Source organism: Copidosoma floridanum, unplaced genomic scaffold, assembly GCF_036245765.1.
Source record: "Copidosoma floridanum isolate Cflo_tuat_1 unplaced genomic scaffold, Cflo_Japanese_pri ptg000006l, whole genome shotgun sequence".
NCBI lineage: Eukaryota > Metazoa > Arthropoda > Insecta > Hymenoptera > Encyrtidae > Copidosoma > Copidosoma floridanum.
The window spans coordinates 26,710,982-26,734,844 of NW_028321883.1; the positions used below are offsets into that span (position 1 = coordinate 26,710,982).

Genomic DNA, 23,863 nt, shown 5'->3' on the forward strand with positions numbered 1-23,863 from the left:
ACATACAATTTCGATTCACTTCATATGTTTATTTATTCGAGTTTTTCTGTCTCGAGTCTTTTTTGGCAATCACGAATTGAATTATGTTACCAAATGTATAACTATGTTGAAAAGCTATTCTATAATTTACGCTAAATTACACAAACCACGCGTTATTTTAAATCGATTTCATTAAATTCTCATTAGAAAATCACATCAACGCGTCAACAATAATAAAGCCCTTATACTTTACTCTTGAGTAAAATATCAGCAAGCCCCTGCCTGACAGACTCTGCATGAAAAAGAAAAAAAAAAAAAAAAAGTGCCAGTGCACCCATAATAAAACATCCGAAAAAACATAAATGTCCGCTAATTTAGTTAATGAAAAGAGATGCGCATTTTAACGCAAACTAGTAACGCAAAAAAATAATGACGATGTAATAATCACAGCTAGATGCAAATGAAGATGACCGCAGTTTAGCACGCCATCAAACATAACGCGCTCCCAAATGAGGGACTGCAGGGGAGAAAAAGGTCCCTCGAGTCTTGGAAACGATTAATGCAGTCAAGTCGGTGTTTAGGGGCACCAGAGCGCTCCAAGCATTGCAGTCACTCCGTACGTCAATGTGAACCTGGTCGCCGTACTCGAAGGGGCTTGTCGAAACATCTATGCTCTTTCAATTAATAACGCACGGATGTACATATTAATTGTTGAAGGAGCACGTAATTACATAGAAAAAAAAACAGGAGGAACCCCTTGCATGTGTAAACCTCGGTTATTCGTAAATGACAATGGATCCGCGAGTTGACCTACATAGCTTGTCACAAATCGCTTCGCTGTAACAATGTATCACCGAGCATTTGCTCCAATTTTTTCTTTTTTTTTTTTCTTTCTACCATCCACCCAAGAATGTCCTCCTGGACAAAGTGAATTCGCGATATTCCCACAACGAGCCAGGCGAAAATGTTTTTTTTTTCTCCCCCAGAAAACTACTGCGCACTTTTTTTTTTCTGCAGCCATAAAAATTCCTCATACCCCCATTGCGCAAAGACAACTGAAAACAACTAACGGAATACATACATAACGCGGGCATTCCGTCTCTCTTTTCGTCCACCCTTTTTCTGTCCGTCTTTCTCTCGTCATATCTGCGCCAAGAGAAAGCGGGGGACTTTGAACGCGCCGACCGCAGATTCCTCGAGCGTCAGCAAAGGCAACGGAATTTCGTGGGTGGAACCGAGAAGTGTCCTCGGGCTCGGGGAGTGAAGAAAAGTGCATGTTTCGCGGTGTACACATACATACGCCTGGACGCCGGTGTGCAAACGCGCGCCGCATAACTGTGCGTTTTATTTGCCCGCGGGCCGCCCTGGATCATCGTAATTAAGGGTATTTCGCTTCTCTGTCCTCGTTCTTTTTTTTTTTTTTTTTTTTTTTTTTTTTTCTTTCCCAAAAGGGCCGTGGCCCTTTGTACTATACCTGCCATTGCTTTGCACGATTTTGAGAAAAGACACGCGAACGGGAACAATCATCGGACAATCATGTGGAGCACACAACAGCGATGTATAATAGTATTTTTATTTTTATTAAAAACATATCAATGCTCGTACAATTTGGTTATTTTTAGGTATAATATATCCCCAATGGGGGAAGGGATGACCGATCTGGGATCCACGCGGTACGGAATGCAAGTCTTGTCGCAGACGTCGACCTTATACTTGTTGATTATAGTGGCTATGCCGATTTTCGTCTGATAGTTGGCGAATCGGGATCCTAAAAAGATGCGTACAAATGTCAACTCATTTATAAGATACACTGATTTTTAAGTGCTTAAATTTACCTATGCAATTGTGGGGTCCATCGCCAAACGCTAAATAATTCATGGGGTGTCTTCTGCTTTCGTTTTCATTGGAAAATCTTTCCGGGTCAAACTTTTCGGGGTTGGGATAAATTTCGGGGTCGTGGTGTATCGCCCAAACGGGAATGACGACCTTGAAGTTTTTCGGTACTGTCACATTCGTCCCGTTGAAGGTGTACGGAGCCGATGTGCTCCTAAATAGCGAAGCTCCTGGAGGATATTTCCTCATAGTTTCTAAACATCATCAAGAAATAATTAGTTTAAAATCTGAATAGAGGTTCCTAAAGAAAAACAATTTTCTCCCTCACCTTTGAATACTTTATCCAAGTACTTTGAATCCCTGATACTTTCGTAAGTCAATTTTTCCGATTCCTCCATCGATTTTCTGATTTCTTCTCGCAGCTTTTCTTGCACATGTTGATTCAGTGCTAATTCGTACAGTGCGTTGCTCATCGTCGTAGACGATGTCTCGAATCCAGCGAGAAAAAATAAAAAAGCTTGGGACGTCAACATTTCGTTGGTGAACTCTGCAACAAAATACCGGTTTAATTGAATTTCCTTCACTAACTTTATTTAATAAATAAATGTAGTTTACCGAAATCATTGAGCTTGTCCGGTTGATCCCTCAGGTCCACGAGTAGATCGACAAAGTCGTTTCTCCTGACGTTATTTTTTTTCCTGTAATCCACTGTATTATTTATGGATTCGATGAAAAAGTCGATGGCTCTGTTGTACACGATTGGCTTCAAAAATCTGTAGAGCCGAGGAAACATATCTCGACACGTGCGCCTCAGGGTATTCTTCAAGTTGCTGGCCATCATAGCCCTACCAGCGTTGCGAAAGCCGCTGTTCTCGTCATCCAAGGCGTTCATGTTCAAGCCAAAGGCGCAGACTCCGATCGAATTGGTGGTATACTTTGCGGTCAATTCACGGCACTCTATCGACTCCTCTTTCTCCACCAACTTGTCGACATACTTTTCAAAGTGACTGGCGCAATCTGCCATCAAGTAAAACATTTCCTTCAGTTTTCCTGAACTGAAAACCGGCGACAATTTGTTCCTCAGTGGCCGCCATTTCTCGTAGCTCAGGTTCAACAGACTCTGATTTACTGGATCGTTGTTTTCGATTCTGCTAGTGAAGCCACGATCGGGAAAGGAATTAAAATCTTTGATGAGCACGTCTCGTATGAGTTCGGGGTCGCGTATCAGTAGTATCGGCGAACTTCTGTTGAAGATACCGACTAGAGGCTCAGTTTTGTAATCATCATAGTATTGTTTCATCAGAAGGCCAAAGTGAATTTTGAGGAACAGCACATCCTTCATGTTTCCGAAAAGTAGCAGTGGTTTTGGACCTTTGACATTTCTTTTTTTCCAATAACTAAAGTTTTTGGTAAGATAGTAGTACGCAACGAGGAATAGGATGCCTATACCAGCTAGTAATTCGGTGACTCCAAACTCCATGGTAAATTTCTATAATTAGGTATTACTAACAAATTAAAACAGTAAGTGACTTGGTTAACGAAATAAATAATTCTTGTACTTCTGAATAAAATACCTTACAGCAATTCTTCACAAATTGATAAAGATCGTTATAATGCCAGGCAATGAAATAATATCTTAATTCGATACGACGATTGGAAACGATATCTTGTCTTTTTTACATCATTTGTTGAGTAGAAACGTATTATATCTTTTTTCTGTAAAAATGAACGATACAATACTAGAACTTTAAATAAGTCCTGACTTGCTGATAATTATTGTCGATGACAATTGTTACAGAAAAAATTGTTGGTTTTTTAATAAAAATGAAGTGAAACTATATGAGAAAAAAATATAAAAAATATTTTTAGAATATTCCGTCAATGTTGTATCATACCGATGAGACGCAAAACTGCTCATAATTTATTGGCACAGAGGTTCCTTATGTTTTTAATATTTTTTTCCTAGACTCAATTTTTTGCCAGTAAATTAGTAATATCATCCACCCACATACATACTTTTTCAAATTTTGTATAAATTTTACTATCATAAAACATCTTCTAACTAAATAAACAATGTTCAAAACCAGGAAAATCAAAACAAAAATAAGAGTTGGTTGAATTAAATTAAACTGATAACGTAATGGTGTTAGGTATACAATTAGTAAAAAAATCCATCAATGTCATCACACACACACACACACACACAAAATTTAAATTGAATTGATGTTTATTAAATTAATGTTTATTTAAGAGAGAGAGAGAGAGAGAGAGAGAGAGGCATACCGAGAACAATATTTTGTTACTTATGACAAATTTTAGTTTTATGTGTACAAAAATTCCCTGATGAAATTTTAATTTAATGTACAAAGAATGTTTAAAGTAAATCTATGCTTTTATACGAATTAAAAAGAATGAATATAATTCTCACGTTTGCTCTAAAATAAATTTAAAAATCTTTGACGATTGACTATATTTATTTAGCAATTTTCTAAAGTATCCCGGACAAGTAGATTATACTATAAAATAGATCTAAATATTTAAAATAATTTTAAAGACGTAATGCTCACCCAAACAAGAAATATGTACGAAAAAAATGCTTCACAGATTGATGTAACAGCGCCTAACTATTCATTTTTTTTCGTTGAAAAATATGTGACCTAGCATCATTGTGCAATAAAAAAAGCAAACTAGACAAGCCACCTGCTGATAGCAATTCACGTACAATAGTTCATCACCAGATTTCAAAAACAACTGCGATTACACAACTTGAATTCCTCAAGAAAGAAGGAAGAGGTGAATAAGAAGATCTCAGTTCGAGCACACATTTACCACTGAGTGTGTGTGCACGTAATCTTATATAGTAGATGCTAGCACTGGGAGAATAAACATAACTATATTCATTCCTTTCAAGGTTACTCTGTACCTACTCTTATTCACTTGGGAGTATGACATGTGGACGTGGAGCGATGAGTCACAACCAGCTGTCAAACGAGTCTACCTATATACTAGGTCTAGCTACACTAAATTTTTTTCAAACTAAATTTAAAAATTGGAAATTTTTTGTTTCCACTAATTAATGAAATCACAACGAAAGACTGCACTTATGCGTATAAAACAGACTTACTGCATTCACTACTAGACAAAAAATATTAATTAGATGATAAATGAGGTTCTTCTCAAAAAAAGAAATACCATTTTATTTTTCAATTAAATACTTAACGTAAAAGTATTTCTAAAGAAAAAGTACATCCTCCAATTTTGTTTTAATTTCAGGGGTGATTACATTTACAATAAAATATATTTAATTGAGTAGCAAAAAAAATATAAAACACCATTAGTATTTTCTGTGAGATGTGTTAATTGGAGCATACATAATTATATTTATAATTTTGATAGCTTTAAGTAAATTCCGCTTATCGGCGTAAGAACTATAGCTCGTGGATCGATTAGGTACGGATTGCACGTTTTGTCGCAAACATCGAGCTTGAATTTCTTTACTACGGTGATTACTCCGATTTTGGTTTGATAATTTGCAAACCGCAATCCTAGGAAAATCAAAACAAATTAATTTACTAATTTAATGTACATATATCAAACTTAACTGAAAAAAGTACCAATGCAGTTGTGCGGACCACCGCCAAAAGGTAAATAATTCATAGGATGTCTCATTTTTTCATTTTCTTCGTTGAATCGTTCTGGATCGAATTTTTCGGGATCAGGAAAAATTTCTGGATCGTGGTGTATTGCCCATACAGGGATCAGGACCTTCGTATCCTTTGGTATTGTTACTTTTTGCTCAGAAAACGTATACTCACTAGTAGCTTTTCTTTGTAAGATACTTCCAGTTGGATATTTACGTAAGATTTCTAATTAATAGAGAGTTCTAATATTATTAATTATTTAAATTTTTTTCAAACTAACTTACTATAAAATTCCAAGTACCTTTGACCACTTTATCAAGATAAGTCATACTTTTAATGCAATCATAAGTTAATTTTCCATCGTTTTTTCCCAATTGAGTTTTAATATCCTGACGAAGTTTTTCTTGAATTTTTTGATTATAAGCTAGTTCGTAGAAAATATTACTCATCGTCGTGGATGCCGTTTCAAAACCGGCAGCAAAGAAAACTAAAGCTTGGCCAGTTAAAAATCTGTCATTGAAATCTGAATTTTTGAGAAATTATTACATTTTTTAACGATAAATCAACAATAAGAGGTACTACGCTACACGAAAATTATACATGTTTACCAATATTGCTTAACTTTTCCGGCTGATCTTGCAAGTCCATCAACAGATCGACAAAATCATTTCTCCTCACTTTGTTTTTTCTTCTATATTCCATCGTATCCTTCATCGATTTGATGAAAAAATTCATCGAACTATTATGCCTAAACGGTCCCAACATTTCGAATAAGGCGGGTACAAAATCTTGGAGTAGTCGACGAACAACATTACCAAAACTGCTTTTGAATATCGCCCTTCCGAATCTCCGAAATTCGCTATTCTCGTCGGCAATAGCGTTGGTGTCCAAGCCAAACACACATACACCAATGGTTTGTGTGGTAAACTTGGCGGTTAATTCCCGACACTCCGTGATCGTAGGTTTTTCCGCAATTTTCTCGACGTACCTTTCAAAATGATCGGCGCAATCTACCATTAAATAAAACATTTCCTTTAGTTTTCCTGAACTGAAAACGGGCGACAGCTTGTTTCTTAACGGTCGCCACCTCTCATGCTCCAGGTTGACGAGGTTTTGATTGAGGGGATCTTTTTTTGAGCTGAAAGTTCCACGATCGCAGAAAACGTGGAAATCCTTGATTAGGACATCCTTGATCAAGTCCATATCCCGCAAAATCAGCATTGGACTGCTTTTCGCGAAAATACCGACCATCGGCTCATTTTTGAACTCATTATAAAACTGTGCCACCTGCAAGGCTATATGTATTCTTCCTAATATGATATCCTTGAAGTTACCAAAAAGTGGGATCGGCTTTGGTCCTGCAACTTTACGTGTCTTCCAGAAATCGAAGTTAGAAGTTAGATAGTAGTAGAGAGCAATTATTAAAACTGTAAGTCCAACAAAGACCTCGAAAAATCCGTACTCCATTGTACTGAACTGCAAGGCAAACGAAAATATGTAAACTGGCTTAATTGAATTACTGTTATTTTGTCAAAGAAGTGCATACACGTTTGTTATCGAGCCAAACGGTGAGATAAAAAAAAGTTATCGTAAACAACAATGATTCGAGTTTAAGCTATATCTGAGAAGATAAGATACTTTATCGAAATGTTTATCGAACAAAATTATTTCATATAGTAGATTTCGACGATTCGTACGAGGTCTAGCCTTATTCACATTTTCTCATTTAAATTAACATTGGAAAATCTGAATAAGGATAGACTTCGTACGAGGCGTCGATTTGAAGTGTTTCTACTATGTTTATATATTTATCATGAAGTGTTCTTTTGTAATAAAATATCAAATAAATACTTACTGAAATGAATTAAACTTTTTTCAAATAATACTTTTCTTTCACATTGATTTTTTGAGATTGATGCCTTTATTTTACTTTAGCACATTTTTTCTCATTATTATAATTTATCCTATGTACAAGCTAAAGAAATTTTTTTTTTATGTGCTGCAATTTTTGTTTCAAATAAAAAAAAACTTTAACTACTTTTTAAAATAATTATGTTTAAATGTACATATTTATTTTTATTTATTAGAAAAACTTGTGTTTGAGATTTAAGATATTTAATTAGTTGGATGATATATAATAGTAATGGCAACTGCTAAATTCATGTCGAAAAAAGTCCAAGAAAAAACTGCAAAATAAACTTTTATGAATTTTAACATTATTTGTTGGAATAACATGATGTATATGATGTTAAGGATAATTTTAGTTTTATACATTTGAAATTATTGTAATTGTAGATGTATTTTATAGTATTTCACTTTTAAAAAATTTATAATTTTGTAATTTTTAAGTGAATTCCATTAATTGGTGTAGATACTGCAGCTCGAGGATTGATTCGGTAAGGAATGTCGGTCTTCTCACAAACTTCAAGTTGAAATTTCTTTATTACTGCGATTACTCCAATTTTTGTTTGACAAATCCCAAATGGATATCCTGAGCAGATCCAAAGAAATCAAGTTGATCAGTAATACAAAAATATATGAATGCAAAAAAAAGTGCAATAAATACCAATGCAATTGTGAGGGCCTTCTCCGAAAGGCAAGTAATTCATGGGGTGTCTCATTTTTTCATTTTCTTCGTTGAATCGTTCTGGATCGAATTTTTCGGGATCAGGAAAAATTTCTGGATCGTGGTGTATTGCCCATACAGGGATCAGGACCTTCGTATCCTTTGGTATTGTTACTTTTTGCTCAGAAAACGTATACTCACTGGTAGCTTTTCTTTGTATGATACTTCCAGGTGGATATTTCCGCAAGGTTTCTGAGTTATAGAAAATTATTGTATTTTTATCATAGAAATTATTATAAATATGAGTTAAAATAATGTTTGATGTACCTTTAATCACTTTATCAAGATAAGTCATACTTTTAATACAATCATAAGTTAACTTTCTATCATTTTTTTCCAATTGAGTTTCAATATCTTGTCGCAATTTTCCTTGAATGTCTTGATTCAGAGCTACTTCATAAAATACATTGCTTATTGTCAAAGCTGACGTTTCAAAACCAGTGGCAAAGAATACTACAGCCTGGCCAATTAAAAATCTGTCATTCACATCTGATCGAGAAAACATCAGATTTAAATTGATAATAATAGGAATACTTATGTACCACGTTAACATAAATTACTAATATTTACCCATGTTGCCCATTTGTTCGGGCTGATCTTGCAACTCCAATAGCAGATCCATAAAATCGTTTCTTCTCACTTTATTTTTTCTTCTATATGTCATCATTTCCGTCATCGATTTAACGAAGAAGCCCATCCTGCTGTTAAACTTAAGCGATCCTAGTAGTTCAAATAAAAAAGGTGCAAAGTCACGAAGTATGCGACGAACAATATTACCAAAACTGCTTTCGAAAACAGCCCTTCCGAATCTCCGAAATTCGCTATCTTTATCGGAAATTGTGTTAGTGTTCAATCCAAAAACACATACTCCAATCACTTGTGTGGTAAATTTAGCAGATAACTCTCTAAACTCGAGAATATTAGACTTTTCCGCGGTCTTTTCTATATACTTTTCAAAGTGATCAGCACAATCTGCTATCAAATGAACCATTTCTTTAAGCTTTGCAAAAGTAAAAACGGGTGACAACTTGTTTCTTAACGGTCGCCATCTCGCATATTCAAGAGTAACGAGAGTATGACTGATCAGATCCTTTTTCGAACTGAAAATTCCACGTTCAGAGAAAACATGGAAGTCCTTAATAAGAACGTCTTTGATTAAGTCTGCACTCCGCAAAATCAACGCAGGATTACTCTTCAAGTAAATACCAATTATTGGCTCATTTTTAAATTCGTTGTAAAATCGTGTCATCAGCAAAGCCGGATTCGCTTTACCAAAGATGAAATCCTTATAGTTGCCAAGCAGTGGGATCGGCTTTGGTCCTGCGACATTGCGTATTTTCCAGAAATCGAAGTTAGACGTAAGGTAGTAGTATAAAGCCAATAATGGGACAACAAGTCCAACTAAGACCTTGAGAAATGTGTCCTCCATTGATCCAAACTGTAAGGCTAACTGCAGGAAGTAAACTGACTCGATTGAACATATTTTTATTTGATAAAAGAAATGCGTAAGTATTTTTAATCATAATAAGCAACAAAATGTATTAAAAACAATGATAATAAATCAAACGAAATTAGTTTTGTTTTCTGTGTTTAAGGAATATTATTTTTGACTTAAAAATTTTCAAGCTGCAATAAGATGTGACGAAATGTTATTTAAAATTCTTTTGACGTTTTCACGGTTTTATACAACTGTCGACACCAAGATTCTTATGGATTTACTTTAGCCGTTCACCTCACTCTACAACTATACATTTTAAGTAATCCTGCAGCTTAATTCCGTCAAACTATGTTACTCAGGGGTGATTAGTGATAATAATTAAAAACGATTTATTAATAAAAAATCATTCTTCCGGTTGATTGTTGATACGCGAGATTGTTTTTTTATCTTTATTTGAGTATTAATGTATGAATTAAAAAAAATTTAGGTAACGATTTCACTTATTCGCAACGTAATTGATTTGTAAATTATTCATGTAGTATTCATAAACCGTCTAACTCTATTACCTTCGTTCTAAAAATTCAATAACCGTAAATTTAACCCTGAATTTTCGATCTACATAATCCAGAGGACTTTTAACGTATAAATACCTCATTTATTACCAATGTCAGAATGATTAAAAGAACATTTTTCAACACCCAGTATAATCATGGTTTTATGATTCTTACAGTTTCTTATTTTGAATTTTAAGGAATAAATGAATGTATCTTTTAAAAATTTTAGTTCGCAATTTCAGATTAAAATAAGTTAAATGAAAACTTATTAACATCTTAAAATTCCAATTACATGTAGTACATATTATAAGAAGTATATCATAAGAATTAAATACATTTATACGGTAAAATTAATAAATTTGTGTTTAATTTGACTTTAGTGTTCTATCAGCATCTTACAAGCTTCTAAAATGCTTTTTCTTATTGTTTTTGATTATACATCAAATTGATTAACATTATCATTTAAAAATGGATAAATACATATTCATTTTACTGGACCAATGAACACACTTTATTAGCTAAACTTTTCTGTTTACTTATAAGAATAAAACATTTAAAATAAAATATTTATTGTAAATGCTTGTATAAAAATTTCAATGGAAGTAAAGGACAACAAAAATTGTTTTTTTTAACAAATTTTTTTTTAATTTTCACTAATATAATTTATTTCTGAGGTATATCGATAAACACATTACTTGCAATTGTCTTACTAAATTGATAAATATGTAGTTTTGACCTCATAATTAATATAAACAACATTTTCTAAATAATAGTTGTTTAAAGTTTTTATTATTTTAAAATATGATTTGGATAAATGTACACTTGCTGATGTTATATCGATTCCGAATCCAATTATGCATTTGTGTATTACAGTATACTGTTCTAAAACAGTATCCACGACATAATATATGTAATGTTAGCTGGGTACGCATACACGATGTAGTGAATCCCATTCGTAATAAATTGAGAATGACAAGTAATGTGATCTCAAAAGTGATAACAATAAAAATAAAAATAATCAATATACTCAGCTTTGTTGCGGTTGAAACTGAAAACACCAACTACCTTTTCAATATCCATTTTTTTGTAACACCTATTTTGCCAATCAACTTTACTACCAATATATTTTATTCTTATAATGCACTTCACATGTTATTACCATGAAACTAATAAATAAAAAAAAAATTTTTAATTGTAAAAAAAAAAGTTTAAACGATAGTATTTCATATTGCACAAGCCAATTAATTTTGTTAAATATATTATTATATTATTTATTTTCATAAAACTACAACTTTTTAATACGTAGGTATATTCCATTTTTGGGTGCCATAAGTGAAACGTTGCTATCTTTTTCGTAAGTCAAATCAGTTTTTTCACATATTTCAAATTTAAACTTTTGTAAGACAGTAGCAAGACCTACTTTTGTCTCGTTCATAGCAAACCTTTCCCCTAAAATGCAAAAGAAAAATCTTAATAGTCCTCAAAAAATATCATATTCACGTGGATTACCTATGCAATTCCTTGGTCCATCTCCAAAAGCCAGGAAACTCATATCATGCCTTTTACTGGCCACTTGCTCGTCAAACCTTTCTGGATCAAACTTCTCAGGATCGGCATGAATATTTTTATCGTAATGTATAGCATGAGTAGGAATGAAAATATTCGTATATTTTGGAATTTGAATTTTCACGTCCTCAAGAATAAACGTATGATCCTCCATAGACTTTCTGGTTATGACGAATGCAGGTGGGTACATTCTCAACGTTTCTACGGTATGATCAATATTGAAACATTTTAATGCGTATTTGTGTGTATAATAACAGTGGAAAATATTTTTCCAATGATTATAACGTAATAGGTATCACAGCCAACCTTTAATTACTTTGTCCATGTACTTCATATTCTTTATGTTGTCGTAATTCAACTTCCCGTTATTATTCTCAAACGTTGTTTTGACTTCATTTCGTAGTTTATCTTGTACATCCAAATTTTTTGCCAACTCATACATGGCGTGGCTCATCGTGGCAGACGAGGTTTCGAATCCAGCGATGAAAAATATAAATATTTGTGCTGTTATTAGCATATCCGTCATTTCTAAAGTCAACAAATGTCGATGCGGAAAAGCTGATTAATTAAACCTCATCTTTTTATAGCAGGACTGTTAATTAATAATAAGTTATATATATATATATATATATATATATATATATATATATATATATATATATATATATATTTATTTTTTTCAAGTCCCGGCTCACCTTCGTCGTGAATTTCTTTCGGATCATTTTTTATGTCCATCAACAGATCGACGAAATCGTTCCTCCTCGCAGTGCTTTTTGCTCTGCGATCCATTGTTTGTTTCACTGTGTTGACGAAAAAGTCGACAGTTCCTTTTTCGTAAATGAAAGGCTTGACCAATCGAGCCAGCCAATGGGGAAGTATTTTGAGTGACCTTCTCAGCCGGTTGTGCACAGTATTGGCAAACAGGCTCCTGCCGATTTTGCGAAATTCGCTATCCTCGTCGGATATTGCATTCATATTTAATCCGAAAACGCATATTCCAATCACGTCAGTCGTGTATTTGGCTGTGACCTCACGGCACTCGATGGGCTCGCCCTTGATCACTGAAATATTTCAATCACATCGCATACGAAAAACATTTGACAAATAATTTACTTGGTTTACCTAATTTTTCGAGATATTTTTCGAAATGATCTGCGCACTCGAGGATCAGATAAAACATCTCTCTGAGCCTTCCCGAAGTAAAGGTCGGCGTGAGTCTCTTGCGCAGTGGTTTCCAGCGTTTTGGTTCGAGGAACAATAAATTTTGAGTCATCGGGTCCACGTCGTTGTAAACTTTGACACCTCGATCGGCAAAAATCGGGAAGCTCTTTATCATCACATCTTTGATGATTTCCAAGTCTTTGATGAGGAGTATCTTCGACCTGCCCATGAAGAGTCCAACCAGAGGCTCGTCAGGATAGGCATCGTAGATGGACTTGAGATAATCCGCAAAGTGTACTTTGCGCAGTAGGACATCTTTGAAGGTGCCAAAAAATACTATTGGCTCGGGACCGGCAATGCCACGTTTTTTCCAATAGTAAAAGTTTTTTGTCAATTTAGAATAAACATAAACCAAAATCAACACCACCAGGAGAAAAATTTCAACCGAACCAGCACTCATGCCTCGGCAGTTCTAAAGTTCAACGTGACTTTTTTTATTTTTGATACTTCATTAAAACTCAAATACACATGTACCTCCTCGTGTTTACTCAATGAGAATAAAGCAAGAGCCAATTTATTCTTATCACTGAAGCGAACTCGTGTTTCACTTTTTTTATAAAACTGTTATTTACATCGATAAAGGAGAATCCAATGAATTATGAAAAATACTTGTAGTAGGCTTGATAACGTAAAATTTTTATTATTTAAATAAACCATGACAAAGTTACATATTGTGACGTATATCTACAGAAAAAGTACAAATTTCCAAGTCATCTGATGATCCGACGAACGATAATAAAATGACTCGACTCATTGATTTTTTCCTCCGATTCAGCGCTCGGTTTTACAAAATTTACGTTTACCATTTCTTCGAGCGAGACACTCGATTATAGGTGAGAGGAAAGAAACCACCAGAGGATTAAATTAAAACGATAAAAGAGTTACCTTACTCACTTCTCGGACTTTTTTTTTTCGTATTCCGTTTCGTTCTCTTTTCACGTTTCTTGTCCATTCATACGAGGTACAAACGCGAGTGGCGTTAAAAATACAAAAATAAATCGCAAATCGCCGAAAGCAGACACCATAGAAGGCACGACAAACTGCTACGCAAAAAGCGGAGACACACATTTTTCTTATCAATCTCGTAAAAAATTAAATCGTTCATTGCGTTTGATCGTCAAGTGCGACTTTTTCAGATTGTATCGGAGATAAAGTAACAGTCCCTTGATACGTCTATTGATTTTTGCTCTTGATTACTACTAATTATAATAACAACAAATTTTTTTTCCTCAATGTGAAATTCAATGATTTTGACAATGTCTTACCGATAATTTAAATTTTATTGAAGTTTTGCAGAAATTAAGTAATAATTATAGAATTTAATGATATAATTTCACATCAACTATTCAGTTAATTACGTATATCGTATGGATACTGATGATTCTGGCCTCGCATATTCGCTTCTTTTTGTACTCTCATCTCAACAGGTTGATTCTTTGTATACATGCGAGAGCTCAATAATAAGGTATTACCTTTTTTTTTTTTTACTATAATGCTTTATTTAATGCTACTCTTTTTTTAATGCATACATACAAGTAATATGCATACTTTTTATCAGGATAAGGTTGTTAACTTACACTTGCATGGTTTTTCATAATTTACGGATAATTTTTATTAATCAAATTACTAGCTATTAATTAAATTCGACAGTCAATTATAAAGCTTTCAATGAATTACAATAATGGAATTACATGTAATTTTACGTTATATGACTTTATTAAACAATAGTGTATTGCAGACAAAATCTAACATATTTTATCTCAAATCATGCCTGAACATGTATTTGTAAAATACTAATCAGATGTACTAAATAAGGAAAATGGAAAATATTTCAAACGGCTATTTTACTCTAATAAATGTATTATGATCATAGGTAAAATATATGTATGTATGTATGTATTTTTTAAACGATATACATTTATATACTGTTCACTGTACACAAGTGCGCCATTCCTTTAGTTATCGATTGAATAATACGTCGTTCCTTAAGCCTAAAACGCTAACTTATTTACATGCATAATAAATTTGATCAATTAATAATTTTTTAAATAATAATAATTCATGACGTTTACATTACAAACGATATTTTAGGTGTGCAATGGGAGACACTGAGGTAGGAGTATACACTTATAAACATATTTCGATTATTGATTAATCTTATTAATCTTGTGCCAAGCTCTTTAAAACAAGAGTGTTATGCTGAAAATTCCTCAGAACTGTTTTGTTTCCATCAAAGATTACCCCAACCAGTCTTATTATTCTCTTCTCATCGATTCATATTTTTATTTATTTTTCATTTATTTTATTTTTTTTTTTTTTCAAGGAGAAGAAAGAGGGAAGCAATATCTTATATATTTATTATTTGTTATTTTTCTTTTCGAAGAATAAGAGTAAGCTTTGAAAATCAAGCTTGAAGAAACTTTTACAGCAGTATTCTTTAAGCCAACAGATTTTTAAAGCTTACATTAGCTTTGCTGCGATGCTCAGAAGTTTTTGTTATTCTGTTACAGCCTAAATTCAGAAAATCTCTGCGTAACCGCAATAATACAAATCATTCAGTCATGTAAGTCTGTGTTGCTTATAAAAGCGAGTAAGGTACGCTTCAGACCGTGTAATGGTCATTTGGTCAAACAGCTGTAACACAGGTCACTTTCGAAAAACGTTGCTGTAAAAACAATGTTTTTTTTTTATTTGACATGGAGTTTATAAATTTAAATTGCGTATAAAAATTAATAATGAGTACAAACTTCGGTTGGTTTTTACTTTCAATAAAATAACACTTGTAAAAATTTTAATCCGTAATGGCTTATGATATCTTAGGATTTCCCGTTTGAAGATAGCAAAACGTAAGGCTCAATAAACACAACAAATCACAAATCGATTTTTATAAAATTTACAAGGGAAACAAAACAATTTTTCATTTTTTTTTATTTTACTTAAAAAGTGATGTTAAATTTTATTAGAAAACATTTTAATGTTTATTATTATTATTAACAAAAAAAAAAAAAAATAAATAATCAACAATGAAAATTAGTTTGTGAAATTGAGTGTAACAGTGTTAATATCTAACGAAATGTATGAGTGAAGTAACATTATCTCGCATCATTCTTTCATTTCTTTTTTTGTTTTTCTAATGAACCACGTTAAACGAAGAACAAATTCAATCATTGAAAAATAAAACTCTGTTTCGACAAAAAGCGTCCCATATTTATATAGCTCTATCTTTAACAACTACAATATATTATATATATATATGTCCAGGCTCACGCAATCCCTGTCTTACCGGGCACGCCGTCGGTAACATGGCGACGAATCGATTGAAACGGAGCTCTTTCTTCTCCATCTCTCCTCTTGCCTTCCAACGAATGACGATGATAATAATCATAATCACAAAATCATCAATAATAATCATCATGCAAAATGTACACAAACAGAAAGAAAAAAAAGCCAGTGCAAGGAGGGAGTTAGACCGGCGGCAGGGCCCAAAGCGTCGCAGCCTTATCGGCAGAGGTGCTGAGAAACGAGAACTCGGTCGGATGCCAGCGGCCCGATATCACCTTGTCCTCGTGCTGCGCCACGACCACGCTCGGCAGGGGCATCGTCAGATCACCTGTGCACAGAAAAACAAAAACAGGGCAGCTCCAACAAAATTCACCGACTCGCCGATCGCTCGGATGAACGATCAAACAGAGACGAACGTCACCTTGGAGGTCCGTGAGCACGAGTTTGTTGTCGTAGCCGCCGGTGAGCAGGTAATACGCCGAGGGGGAGAACCTGATGCTCCTTATGTCCGAGGCGTGGGGCTTGAAGCACTGCACGGTCCTACCACCCCGTATGTCGAACAGCACGCAACTGCTGTCCTCGTGGCCGGAGACCAACAGCCGGCCCGACGGATCGACGCACAGCGAAGCCACCGGGCTACCCACCTGCCAGTCAATCATGTTCTAATGAGACGGGGTGGGGGGAGGGACCGATTTTCCTCTTTCCAAGACAGCCAGACCTCGTGGTGGACCGGCTGTGACGAAAAGGGAAAGGACGTGGAGGTGGGAATTACCCTGCTGCCGGGCACAGTGGCGGGCGTGATCATGTTGACGCAGCCGCGGGTCCTCAGGTCCCAGAAGCGCACGGTCTTGTCCTGGGATCCGCTGACGAACATCGCGCCGCCCCAATTGTACAGGGTGAGCACGTGGCCGCTGTGGCCGCTCAGGGCCTGGAAGGGCGTGCCCGTGGCGCAGTCGGTCACGTAGATCTTGCAGTCGCCGGCGCCCCCGCTTATCAGGAGGCTCGACTTGTTGGACGAGTCCTCGAGGAAGCACAGGTCCCGCACCGTGCCGTCGTGCATCGTCAGCTCAACCTCTTGGCCTGCGTCCACATTTTTAAACGCCGTTCAAACCACCGAGGAGGTGTGCGCAAGTTAGGTCATAGCATGTATGTATTGGATTTGTTACCTTCAATGTTGGACGTGTCGGCGTTGAACCGCATGAGCTTGACGGTTTTGTCGTTGCTGCCGGTAGCCATGAGCTGGCCGTCCGGGTTCCAAGCCAGGCAGTATATCGAGCCCTTGTGGTGCCTCGTCCTCTTGAACAGGACAATCGGCTGGTAGGTCTTGTGGTCCTCCCTGTCGAGAATCGCCAAGTCGGTTTTGTCGTTAGTACTTACGATTATTGGATGGTCAAATCGTCACATTGAATATACAATAACATCGAGGTACAAAAGATACACGACAATTGCCATTACATTATTTACATTGTAAGATATAAATCAGTTTATTTTTCACCTTCTAGTGTAAGCCGCGTAGCTTGCACATGAAATGAAAAGAAATTACCCTTAAGTATAATATATATACACACATCACATTGTGAAAATCTTTAGTTTTCATGATGATTGCATTGGTGAAAAATGAGCGCAAATGGCATTTTTTTTTTTTTTTTTAACGTTGAAGCGATTAATGATTCATGGAGGTGAAAATTTCTTCTCCGCGGGTTTTACGCAATCGGAGGGTTATACGGTGTTTTTCAAAAATGAGGAGAAATTAGTGGATTAGCCGAAACTGAACGAGGACTCGAAAAGAATACCCAGTGGCGTTAAATCGCAGTCAACTTTCGCTTTTACTCGTCTTGCCGTGAATAAACGCGCGGTGCAAAAGTGCACTCGCACCGCGGCAATTACCATCTTGACTCTGGTTTACAGCCGCGATAAATCCAAAAATCGGTTGCAACGCGCAACTTATCGTGTATAAATCAATTACCGCGCATTTGCTGTGAAATTGAACACGAAACAGCTGGAGAACAATATCCCGCGCCCATCCACGCGACCAAATCGCGGGGCCTTGAAAAAATTTTACCGATACTCGATACTGTTTCCCACAAGTTCCCATATAGATTCGGTAGCGCTCGCGGCTCCTCGCTCTTCTCGTCTGTGAGTTTTCGAGCACATGCCTAATTAGACTCTTGTGCGCAATACCAACTGCAAGGCTTTTTGAATTTTCACTCGAAAAGTGTTGTCTCAACTTTCTTTGTCGATTTTTGTCATTAAGGTAGCTTTACCATCTCGTACGATCGAGCAGCCGATGGTAGAGTAGTGAGGGTATAGAACTAGAGCTGTCTATATAGACTCGAAAGAAGCTTTTATTCGGGTGGTGAGTAAAGTACGACGGTTATAAACATCACCCCAACATGAAAAATCGTTATGGTACTTGAGCTTGCCTCAAGGGTATTTTTTTTATCGTAAAAGATTAAAATTAATACTTTAACAAACAACAAGCAAACAAAGGACTACTTTTATTCTCGATCGATTGGGAATTATTTCCCACATCGAGTACGGTTCGTGTGAAAGAAAAAAAAAATACAAAAATTACTCGAAAGACAGACGAACGGCAAGTTAAAAGGAGACCGTGGCGTATAGCAGCGCAAAAAAGGCAAGGAAGAAAACACCACGGGCGAGTCGGCGAAACTTTCTCTCGCGCTTGGGGGTCTTAATTAGACGTCGTCGTCGCTGTTGTTCTCAGCCATGGTTTTTTTTTCCTTCTCGCGTTTGAAGCCCGTTTTTTTTTTTTCTTTTTTTTTTTCTTGCTCGGTAGTCAGAGAGAGTAACACTTCGTTACTTCATTTACACAACCGTTGTTCGCGCGCCGGTGTCGTCGCAGATAGAGGAGAGCCACTTTCGTTCTCGAAGCCGCGCCTAATGGGACTGTCGTTGGTTGTTACCGATGATTACTTAATTGCTCGTTGTTGCCCCGCGAGTTACGCGCACCGCGCCGTCGTTTAGGGATACAGAACGACAGCTGTAAATTTCTCGGGCTGCTTTACCTGCTAAACGCAGGGTAAAGTAACGGAGGGAGTTTAGAGGGTTCACGGGTTTTAAAGAGAAAAAAAAAAAAATTACAAACTTCCGTGGCATGTATACGTCGCTGTATACTTGCTCGAGGGAATAGTCGATCGCGGCGAATCGAGAAATCGTTATGGAAGATCGGCTCGCTGATACGTAAGGTCGTTAGGATTCTTTGGCCATTTTTAATAGGTTTTATAAAGTGGATTCTCGATTTCAACCACATGTTACATGTATGAATATTATCGTATATTGGATCGAAAGATAAGCGCTACCCGTGGATACCGCTTTTTCATTGCTCGACTGAAATTGGAAAAGAAATGACAAAACGAAACCATTCGTTTCCGAGAAACTATAAAAAAGTAAAGATGAAGCAGCCCAGTGTCTTCGTTGAGGCCGTCACGCTCGATCCGAAACTTTCTCGGGGCAAAATGACGAATCGTCGCGGCTGTGTCCCGTTCCTCCGAAGATTTTCTACTTAAATCAACAACGAGCGCCCAAACGTATTACAAAAAAAGGAGAAGAAGTTTGCGCGCGCGGTGTATATACATCTGCTCGCTCCGTTTCCTATGGGGGTCTCACCAAATTGGAAGTGTGTGGGTAATGTTAACGCACGCGCGCGCGCGTGTCTGTATGCACAAAGAGAGAGCTACCTCTACTTGGCTATGCTATCTTTTTTTTTTTTTCTTTTGCAAGTTATTGTTTTTTTTAATAGCTGAAACGGAGCGCTGTGTGTTTGTCGGTGCATTTTGCAAACTGTCCGGATTCTCCTTTATTGATTCGTAAAAGTAAAATCCAAGCGAATGTCTCGCGATTTATCGTCGCGATATTTCTCTCGACCACCGGCAAATCGTCGCGACCATAAAGTACAACGACCTCGACAGCGACGAAAGAAAACAGCCGTTTCTCAAAGCTCACGACCCCTGGGAAGAACATATTAAAACGTATTGTATACATTACCAGTTTTTTTTCTCTTTTTTTTTCACAGCTTGCGTATGTATGAATATAATATACATGAATGCGAGGCGCATGAAAAACAGCGTGCGAAACGCGTCAGGGATATTATTTATGTGCGCGAGTACAAGTACACGCGGAAGAGAGGAGTTTAGCGTTTTCTCCCGAGTACGACTGACAGGTGTCAGTCACGCGAGCCACGTATGTGTATGCTGATTTTTTTACAGTTTTTCTCGGTACTATACACCTCTGATGAATGTTTTCCAAAAAACAGGAAAATCGCGCGGAGAGAAAATTTTCTGCCCAACAAAAAAAAAGAAAAAAATTGTGACTGTGTTGAAATTTTCACACGATGATGAGTTACGAGGATGAAGTATATGGCCAATGACTCGTGAATGAACTTTTGTACGCGTTATCGTGAACAGCGTGAGATTCCGGCTTTTACTAACCGAATGTCGTCGAGTTTCGGGTAGGGGCATATCCGGAGGGTCTTTGAGTTGGAGCCGACGGCGTAGAGTTTGCCGCTCGGGTGGAACTCGGCGCAGCGCACGGCTTGCACGTCCTCGAGAGACGTGACCGGCACGAATCTCGGGCGCCCGCTGCCACTGCCATTGGCGTCAAAGTCCGGCCTCGGGTCCTGCTGCAACAAACGATACGATTGCAAGTTTCATTAGTTATTCGTTTATTTTTCCTTCATTCTGAAAATAAAATTTTTTAAAAATTGTTTCAGATGCCTGTGCCAATTTAAGTACACGTTCGCTAATCATCGCACACTTCATATAGGATAAGCTGAGACAAATTAGAGTTTCATACAATTTTACGAGGGTCATCGTGTATACCTATAATTATTGTTCGCTGTACCTATATAATACACACAACTTCCGGTGGATCTGACAGTCACCTTAATGAAATGACGAAATGTCCGTATTTCATTGAAGGTCGAATACAGCAAAAAGGATAAAATTGCACGTTATTCTTTACAAGGTGAAATCGCGTGTAACGTAAAATGAGGTTTCATGAAAAATCCACGATGAAAACGAGTAACTGCAAGCGCGACCCCAACTTATAAATTTTCAACGCGTTCGTATACATGTATACATAAAAAGTAGATATTATCCAGAAGCACCTTGAAAAATTCCCCATCGACTCGTACCTACGATTGTGTTTATCTGTATAAATCTGCAATTTCATAACCATTGTTCGTTGCGAAATCTCACGCGGACTCATCCATACAAAAGTGGGATGTAGTTATACGATCTTCCAAGATATACGACGAGCAGGCGTCAATCATCATCAGGGGGTACATGTATACACAGGGGAAAAGCTGAAAACTCAATCTGGAAACGTATCGCGATCGGTACGAAGTTTACCAAACAACACCTGCAACGGCACCTCGTGCTTTTACTTTCAACAAAATGTATGTACACTATTGGCCAGGTGCATGTCATGCAGCGCCACTCTTGGTGTCAAAATCATGCAATCGCGGGTACCCACATTATACGTCAACAGCATACACCGATGCACACTTTTAGTAATAATCAATTAATTAGCAAAAAATTAGTGTATTTATTCATCTGATAATGGATGTTATCATAAAAACAGGCTTTATGAATATCCGTCTGCTTCTGAGTGTGTGCTCTGGATCGAAAACTAACGAGACTTTATTTAATGTATTGTTACATTCAAACATTTTACAACCGTTCTTGGCACCACATAGTTCATTACATTTGTGCAACTGCAATTTCATAATGTTGATACTATTTATGCATACGTGATGATAACATCTGTAAATTTGACGAAATGCTGTTATTCTTTTCTTCATTAAGCAAAAATGACAGTAATTAGGAACCCCAGGTTTCCTATTTTCGCCACTACGCACGCTGGCGTCGACTCATCTATCCCCTCCCATCACTTGCACCTGGCCAATACACACGGCACGCGCGTGCAAGGTTGCGCCCATCATCTCCCCCCTTTAGCAACCCAAATGAGATATCCTACGGGCTGCTCTCGCGCATGTACATACATTATATGCACGTATATAAAGCGCGTTGCTCGTTACGATGGCAGCCCGTGCGCGACGATGCTCCCCTATCGGACATAAGCGCGTTACACATAATGACGACGAACATGAGCGGTTAATAACAACGCAACTGTACATATATATACATACGTACACGCGCGTATCTATAAGGCGCATGCAACGAGCGCACCGTGTACTGTTACGGTGTATGTGTCTAAGGTAAGGTGTAACGGTAAAAAGGATGCTTTTTTTTTTTTTTTCTGCGTAGGTACACTTTTTTACGATACACCCGCTGGCCGAGGCGATTTTATTTATCTTCTTCCTTCAGCGTAGGAGGTGGGCTTTCAGCCTCGAGAAGCTTCCACGGGAGGGAGTCCAGTTGTTTAGTGTACTCTATACGAGAGGTGATGGAAAACAAGTATCCACTCGTGGGTTTATCGACTATTAACGAGTATTAGACCAAGGGCCGGGAGGGTCCTTTTGTGAGGGTGCACGACTCGGTATGGATGGATTATCTCGTCCAGGGGGGCGTCGCGAAAACCCAGCCTCGTAATTAAACAGTCAACTTTCACTCGAAAGCAAACCTGGAATGCCTTTCTCATTTAAATATGGTTCAATAACCGGGGATGTTGGCGCGATGGGAAAATCTTTTACCATCGGGCGTGTATTAATTCGATGACGCCGGGATGTGGAAAAGTTTCACATCGTTAAGTTGGAAGAAAAAAAACCATCACTTGGGTGTGATTTTCCATCGATATTGTGCTACTATTAATATTTTTTAATGAAAATTAGAGCTCGAGTTCAATGCTCGATTTCGCGTGTTTTCATGAGAAATCATGACTCTGTAGCACGTATGCATACAGGTTAGTGTAATATAGGTCGGGTGTACGGAGGACAGGTGTCGAGCGGGCGCTTGCGGTGATAAATTCCTTTTGTCATCCGTTCGCCTAGTCACGTCCTTTGCACTCCCGGAGTCAAAAATACACGCGCGAATTTGACGTGATTTTTTTTTTTTTTTTTTCCTTTTAAATCACAGAGACACATTCAGCTGAGCGAATAATTGAGTATAATGCGCGCGGAAATGCTTAGCCGGGGTATTTTTACGTGTATACCGTGATGCAACGATAAAAAGCGAGCCCCCGTGCATCAACCTCTGTAATTCCTTCGGGTACTATGGCGTGTAATTTTTTTTTCTCTCTCTTTCTCTCTAGAGTGTGGATTGCGAAACACCGATTTTAAATACGCCCTGTTTTGCAACAACTCTATGCACACGCGCGTGATTATTAATCGAAGTAACCGGGCGCTGTATCATTATTTTTTTTTTTTCTTTTATGGTAAAATTTAAGCGATTTCCGATACAAAATTATCGATAAGCACGAAATGAGTCATACGTACGCGGTTAAGACTCAAACGCTATTAATCAAAGTACTTTTTGTCTACAAGTATACCGATCGATGTCGAGAAATGCACGAGCTGTTGTGCAAACGGAGGAAAAAATTGAAATTTTCAACCCACTACGTTCAGCATATTATTCATCGAAAGGCGAATGATGACGTAGCAAAAACATGTCAGAGAGAGAATAAAAACTATATTATCGCTGAGAAAGAAAATCGGGAACGGTCAGGTTTTACTAGGAAACGCATCGTTTGCGAGTGAGAACGAGGTCGGCTCTTTGGCAGGAGGGAGATATTTATTGCTGGAGGG

At 37.0% G+C, this 23,863-nt stretch overlaps 5 protein-coding genes across 7 annotated transcripts in view; all 5 read right to left on the minus strand.

Annotated features, from left to right (window-relative positions):
- Positions 1-1,534: 1,534 nt before the first annotated feature.
- Positions 1,535-4,625, minus strand: LOC106647125 (cytochrome P450 6A1-like). Its single transcript, XM_089598315.1, has 6 exons — positions 4,380-4,625; positions 3,392-3,528; positions 2,428-3,301; positions 2,141-2,359; positions 1,815-2,066; positions 1,535-1,747 (listed from the first exon to the last, which is right to left on the minus strand). Exons 3-6 carry the CDS (start codon positions 3,290-3,292, stop codon positions 1,572-1,574), a joined length of 1,512 nt encoding a protein of 503 aa, XP_089454441.1. The 5' UTR covers positions 3,293-3,301; positions 3,392-3,528; positions 4,380-4,625; the 3' UTR covers positions 1,535-1,571.
- Positions 4,626-5,172: 547 nt separating this feature from the next.
- LOC149375619 (cytochrome P450 6B1-like) lies at positions 5,173-6,939 on the minus strand. The gene is made up of 4 exons (XM_089598368.1): positions 6,062-6,939; positions 5,755-5,976; positions 5,427-5,678; positions 5,173-5,357 (listed from the first exon to the last, which is right to left on the minus strand). The coding sequence occupies exons 1-4, from the start codon at positions 6,918-6,920 to the stop codon at positions 5,194-5,196; spliced, it is 1,497 nt and encodes a 498-aa protein (XP_089454494.1). The 5' UTR covers positions 6,921-6,939; the 3' UTR covers positions 5,173-5,193.
- Positions 6,940-7,780: 841 nt separating this feature from the next.
- On the minus strand, positions 7,781-9,508 carry LOC106647101 (cytochrome P450 6k1-like). Its single transcript, XM_089598836.1, has 4 exons — positions 8,650-9,508; positions 8,347-8,568; positions 8,020-8,271; positions 7,781-7,944 (listed from the first exon to the last, which is right to left on the minus strand). The coding sequence occupies exons 1-4, from the start codon at positions 9,506-9,508 to the stop codon at positions 7,781-7,783; spliced, it is 1,497 nt and encodes a 498-aa protein (XP_089454962.1).
- Positions 9,509-11,356: 1,848 nt separating this feature from the next.
- On the minus strand, positions 11,357-13,320 carry LOC106647103 (putative cytochrome P450 6a13). The gene is made up of 5 exons (XM_089598526.1): positions 12,760-13,320; positions 12,333-12,698; positions 11,944-12,165; positions 11,581-11,838; positions 11,357-11,520 (listed from the first exon to the last, which is right to left on the minus strand). Exons 1-5 carry the CDS (start codon positions 13,256-13,258, stop codon positions 11,357-11,359), a joined length of 1,509 nt encoding a protein of 502 aa, XP_089454652.1. The 5' UTR covers positions 13,259-13,320.
- Positions 13,321-15,838: 2,518 nt separating this feature from the next.
- LOC106647184 (WD repeat-containing protein 47) overlaps positions 15,839-23,863 on the minus strand; it is a 61,193-nt gene continuing 53,168 nt past the window's right edge. For 2 of the 3 annotated variants that reach the window (XM_014363466.2, XM_089598254.1), the window contains 5 exons: positions 20,589-20,779; positions 17,307-17,476; positions 16,913-17,220; positions 16,562-16,784; positions 15,839-16,468 (listed from right to left, as the gene is read on the minus strand). In XM_014363466.2, the coding sequence (XP_014218952.2) occupies positions 16,323-16,468; positions 16,562-16,784; positions 16,913-17,220; positions 17,307-17,476; positions 20,589-20,779 (1,038 nt within the window). In that variant the 3' untranslated portion in view covers positions 15,839-16,322. Of the gene's footprint in view, positions 16,469-16,561; positions 16,785-16,912; positions 17,221-17,306; positions 17,477-17,635; positions 17,657-20,588; positions 20,780-23,863 lie in introns of all 3 variants that reach the window. The other variant, XM_089598255.1, reaches the window with a different exon arrangement.

Coding starts and splice junctions, on each gene's coding strand:
- LOC106647125 (XM_089598315.1), bottom strand. CDS start 3,292: ATGGAGTTTGGAGTCACCGAATTACTAGCTGGTATAGGCATCCTATTC. Junction 2,067..2,140: donor CTTGGATAAAGTATTCAAAG/GTGAGGGAGAAA, acceptor GATGATGTTTAG/AAACTATGAGGAAATATCCT. Junction 1,748..1,814: donor TGGACCCCACAATTGCATAG/GTAAATTTAAGC, acceptor GCATCTTTTTAG/GATCCCGATTCGCCAACTAT.
- LOC149375619 (XM_089598368.1), bottom strand. CDS start 6,920: ATGGAGTACGGATTTTTCGAGGTCTTTGTTGGACTTACAGTTTTAATA. Junction 5,977..6,061: donor GGAAAAGTTAAGCAATATTG/GTAAACATGTAT, acceptor TCAAAAATTCAG/ATTTCAATGACAGATTTTTA. Junction 5,358..5,426: donor TGGTCCGCACAACTGCATTG/GTACTTTTTTCA, acceptor TGATTTTCCTAG/GATTGCGGTTTGCAAATTAT.
- LOC106647101 (XM_089598836.1), bottom strand. CDS start 9,508: ATGGAGGACACATTTCTCAAGGTCTTAGTTGGACTTGTTGTCCCATTA. Junction 8,272..8,346: donor TCTTGATAAAGTGATTAAAG/GTACATCAAACA, acceptor TCTATAACTCAG/AAACCTTGCGGAAATATCCA. Junction 7,945..8,019: donor AGGCCCTCACAATTGCATTG/GTATTTATTGCA, acceptor GGATCTGCTCAG/GATATCCATTTGGGATTTGT.
- LOC106647103 (XM_089598526.1), bottom strand. CDS start 13,258: ATGAGTGCTGGTTCGGTTGAAATTTTTCTCCTGGTGGTGTTGATTTTG. Junction 12,699..12,759: donor AAAATATCTCGAAAAATTAG/GTAAACCAAGTA, acceptor GAAATATTTCAG/TGATCAAGGGCGAGCCCATC. Junction 11,839..11,943: donor CATGGACAAAGTAATTAAAG/GTTGGCTGTGAT, acceptor ATCATACCGTAG/AAACGTTGAGAATGTACCCA.